The sequence below is a fragment of the Fragaria vesca genome, linkage group LG6 (genome assembly GCF_000184155.1).
Source record: "Fragaria vesca subsp. vesca linkage group LG6, FraVesHawaii_1.0, whole genome shotgun sequence".
Classification (NCBI taxonomy): domain Eukaryota; kingdom Viridiplantae; phylum Streptophyta; class Magnoliopsida; order Rosales; family Rosaceae; genus Fragaria; species Fragaria vesca.
The window spans coordinates 7,505,370-7,508,171 of NC_020496.1; the positions used below are offsets into that span (position 1 = coordinate 7,505,370).

Consider the following 2,802-nt stretch of genomic DNA (forward strand, 5'->3'; position numbering starts at 1 on the left):
TCCTTCCATCACCAAACTTGACAGCTCCACTCCCACATTCATTAGAGAAAGTAGTAAACCTGCTTCATTCATCAAGAGACCTTCTCCGCTCCAATCTGTCAACTCTAGAGGCTTTGGGTATATACCAGAAAAAGGCTTCTCACAATTCTTCCTTTGTGACCCGATTGCCAGACAGCATCATTTGTACAGAATGTCAAGTTGTTAACCTTCAATCCTTTCTAATTGTACCAATGTCTAGACATTATAACGACATTAAGACACCAAGATCGGTTGCAGTTCTCCTTGTTCTTTCAGTGTATGCTTAAAATTTGCCCTAGTTGGTTGTGGAGTACCAAATCTCATGCAATATACAAATGGATGACAGACAACATTGCTGGTTGTCAATTGCGTTCATAATTTCATATTGCTCATTACTGAACTTCTGTAATACACAACTACAGCTTCGTTTCAATAGCACCAGGCTAAAGAAAACCACAAAAAAGGATGCAGAATAGAGGCTTCATATCTATATAGAAAGGACACAATGAAATTACAACCAAAATGATGATACATTAGCAAATTCAGCGAGCTAACGAAAGCAGCCATAGTTTATCACTGTAACCTCCCATTGGAGTCATCTCTAGACTCGGGAGGGGGGCCTGCGCCTAGAAGCAGCGGAGGAGTTTCTTTCTTCTCCGTATCAGGTTTTATGTGAGAAGGATTTGGAGTGAATGCTCTAAGGGCAGGTTCAAAATGCTTGCTCGCAACATCAGGTGGTGGTGCATCTTCCCCAGGAAGCACAAGAAGCCCCTTCTCGCGAAGAGAAGACGGCTCATTGAAGCAGGCACTCCATAGGGAATCTACCAGCTGCCTCTCCTCTCTAGCTGCTCCAAGATCTTCAGGAGACATCAGACTGACACCTTTAATTCGGTCTTCAAGAAGCTGCTTCAATTTCCCATCTTCTTCAGCTAGAGTCACCTTGGCACCACCAGTTTTTTCTCGAGCAAGCTCAAGAAGGCCCCGGAGTGCAGCTTCTCGCACTTCTAGATCTTCACTGGAGGCAAGGTGCACCATTATGCGTGGAAACCCTAGATCGCTTATGATGTTGCAATCAGAACTATTTTCACGCAGAAGGTATGAAATCAAGTTCAGAGCTTTCCTGCAAACAATGGTCAACTTCCATGAGAAATGCATCCCAGGAGAGACTAAATAAGGGACAACACAAACTGCAAAAAGTGGGAGAAATAAAAGTAAAGGTATTTAAGACCAAACGTAAATCCATTCATTACCTCTGAAATCTCACGCTTTCAGAAGATAAAGCATCTCTCAAGCCTGCATAACCATTTGCCAGACGAAATGCAGTGACACCAGGTTTGTTGTCCCGGATTAAAGCTGAAAGAATCATCCATTTGCAAAGCATCAGGGAAAGGCAACTAGTGGCTTCCAAAACTTAAACAAAAACATGTACAGGGAAGCAAATACAATTGATAGTTATCTAAACAGCACTTACAGGATATTGCACCAAGAGCTTTGGTGCGAACATTGACATCAGGGTCGGACGTGAACAAGGAATACAAATATTCCAATCCATTTGCTTCCATAACCAGTTGTTGGCTCTTGGGATTGTTCTGCACAATCGTAGTCACAACTTCTGCAGCCTTGGCACGAACATTAGCATGGGAGTTCTTCAGATAATTGAGCAGAGGGGGAAAACCACCAATGGAGTGAAGATCTATAACACACACAAAATCAACAGCTAATTAAACATTGCCAGTACATTACAATCATCTTCATCACACACAACACCCAATCATCAATCTAGAATGAAACACACAACAAAGACTTGGTTCAACGAAAAAGCAAAGAAATTTACCATTGGCCATGTCAATGGACTCAACATGCTCCTGCAACTCATCCAACATACCTGCCAAGTTCTCAAACAATCAATAACAATATCAAAAGCCTCATTTCAAAACTCAAGAACCCAAAAACTTGAACAACCATTTGTACTAAAATAAACTATGAAATGAAATGAAGTACCTTCAAGGTCAGCAGAAGTAACTCCCTGAGCTTCCAGAACCTGCTCAGGAGTCTGCATCACAAGTGTGATTTCCTTCATCCTCTTCACAACGTCAACAGTCTGAGCTTGCACAGCTTCCATAAACCATTTTCGATCCTCATCACTACAGATCACAACCATAACAGATACCACCGCTCAATTTCTATCTCACACAAAATAAAATACAAACACAGAAAATTGCAGAGGAACTAAGATTTGGGAGATAGATAGATAGATACCTAAAGTTGCGATTAGGGAGAGTTCCATCGGAGTGGGCAAGACTCCATTTGAGCAGTCCTTCCCAGTTGGGTGCCTCTCCGGCCATTGTTGCTTTGTCTTGAGCAAAAAGAAACCCTAAAAGAACTACGACTTGGGTTCTGCTAATTGATGGGAAACTGAATATTGTGAAGGAGAATTATTGAGGCAGCGGCAAATGGTTTATATATAACAGAAAGTAAATGTGGAGCACCGTTCAGACTCCAGGTTCCCGAAACCTCTTGAAGCCTCTGGAACTGAAACTTTAAAAGACAGAAGACAAAACTAGTAGGTTAGGGACTTAGTGGTCGAGGCCTGCTTGTCGATTTGGTGGGCTGACTTTTTCAGGTCCCAATGAGTTCTTTGGACAAGCACTTGATTTCTAGGCCCAATGTCAGTTGTCATGATCAATGCCTGTAAACTCATTTGGTTACAACTTACAAGGCATTGTTGGACTATGGCGATCTTGTTGTGCCATGAGGGCAATGACGAACTGTTGATAGATTGCA

General features: G+C 42.1%; 1 protein-coding gene across 1 annotated transcript; it reads right to left on the reverse strand.

Moving 5' to 3' along the window:
- Positions 1-359: 359 nt before the first annotated feature.
- On the reverse strand, positions 360-2,475 carry LOC101309648 (hsp70-binding protein 1-like). The gene is made up of 6 exons (XM_004302504.1): positions 2,278-2,475; positions 2,020-2,162; positions 1,853-1,903; positions 1,490-1,711; positions 1,269-1,371; positions 360-1,138 (listed from the first exon to the last, which is right to left on the reverse strand). Exons 1-6 carry the CDS (start codon positions 2,361-2,363, stop codon positions 592-594), a joined length of 1,152 nt encoding a protein of 383 aa, XP_004302552.1. The 5' UTR covers positions 2,364-2,475; the 3' UTR covers positions 360-591.
- Between the last annotated feature and the right edge of the window lie 327 nt (positions 2,476-2,802).

Excerpts from the sequence above, each read along its gene's own strand:
- LOC101309648 (XM_004302504.1), bottom strand. The coding sequence starts at position 2,363 with ATGGCCGGAGAGGCACCCAACTGGGAAGGACTGCTCAAATGGAGTCTT. Across the intron at positions 2,163-2,277 it reads CTCCCTAATCGCAACTTTAG|TGATGAGGATCGAAAATGGT; the intron begins GTATCTATCTAT and ends TGTGATCTGTAG. Across the intron at positions 1,904-2,019 it reads TACTTCTGCTGACCTTGAAG|GTATGTTGGATGAGTTGCAG; the intron begins GTACTTCATTTC and ends AGAACTTGGCAG.